This window comes from Aplysia californica, unplaced genomic scaffold (assembly GCF_000002075.1).
Source record: "Aplysia californica isolate F4 #8 unplaced genomic scaffold, AplCal3.0 scaffold00412, whole genome shotgun sequence".
NCBI classification, from domain to species: Eukaryota; Metazoa; Mollusca; class Gastropoda; order Aplysiida; family Aplysiidae; genus Aplysia; species Aplysia californica.
Window position 1 is genome coordinate 207,332 of NW_004797682.1, and position 1,041 is coordinate 208,372.

A 1,041-nucleotide genomic window follows, 5' to 3' on the forward strand; every position below is an offset into this window, starting at 1 on the left:
GGGGGGAGGGGGTAAATGCGGGTCACGTACTTGCACTCACATGTTCCGGGTTGACACTCATGTACAGGTTCCGGTCAGGGTTGGCCTGCACGTGGATCTGGTCTAGCACGTGACCTGTCTCGTGGAGGTTCGTGTACTGTCGCAGGTCGTGTGTGTGTGAGTGGTGGGGTGGGGGGATGGAGAGGGGAGAGTGGGGGTGAGTGGGGGTGAGTGGGAAAGGGGGGAGAGTTGAGTGGAGGTTGCAGGGGAAATGAGGGAGGGTTGAGTGGATTTGGGAGTGGAAGGAGGGGTGAGGGAGGGGTGAGTTGGGGTTGGGGGGGAAAGGAAACAAAATAAAAAGTAGAAAGATAAATAGCAGGTGGGGAGAGAGAGAGAGAGAGAGAGAGAGAGAGAGAGAGAGAGAGAGAGAGAGAGAGAGAGAGAGAGCTGATGGAAGCACAATGTAATTCTTGTGGTCTAATCAAAACTGTCAACACTTACAGATACACGGACGTCTAAGCGCCATATGCAATATGAATTGTTTAATCCCATGATGGAATGCGGCTACTAGAATGTCCGCCTTTAAGGACAAGCAGGCTAACCCAGATTTCGGGAATTTTCCAGAAATCCTGACCTACACCAAAAGTGGGCATTGCCATACCTATAGGAGAAGTTTGGTTTCATTTGTTGGTGTTTTTGTTTGGTTATAGAGAAAACTCTCCTTGTCTTTTAAAGAAACGGAACAAGGGTCCAAAAACGTTACCTTCAATCTTCTCAAAACAGCCTTTTTTGGGGATAGCCTCCTTATGCTTAAAATCGACCATTTATGGAACTATGGGTTGATGACAACCATTAGCAGCTCTGAATATAATAGTATTTATTTTTTATGTTCATTCATATACTCCGTGTTATTGTGGAATTCCACGTGACTTGTAGCGTGCTTGATCCGCGTGAAAAGTGCACATCTCCATAACTTCTGCCTGTGTATTGTTTTTTTTTTAAATATGCATATTATTATTTTCTATTGCCACGTATTGGAGAGGAGAGAGGTGTGTGTGTGGG

General features: G+C 46.1%; 1 protein-coding gene across 1 annotated transcript in view; it reads right to left on the reverse strand.

The window, feature by feature from the left end:
• Positions 1–1,041, reverse strand: part of LOC101845570 — a gene marked incomplete in the record, with an annotated part of 19,737 nt that overhangs the window by 11,703 nt on the left and 6,993 nt on the right. Inside the window, 1 exon segment of the mRNA XM_035971291.1 lies at positions 31–136. Coding sequence (XP_035827184.1) covers positions 31–136 — 106 coding nt within the window.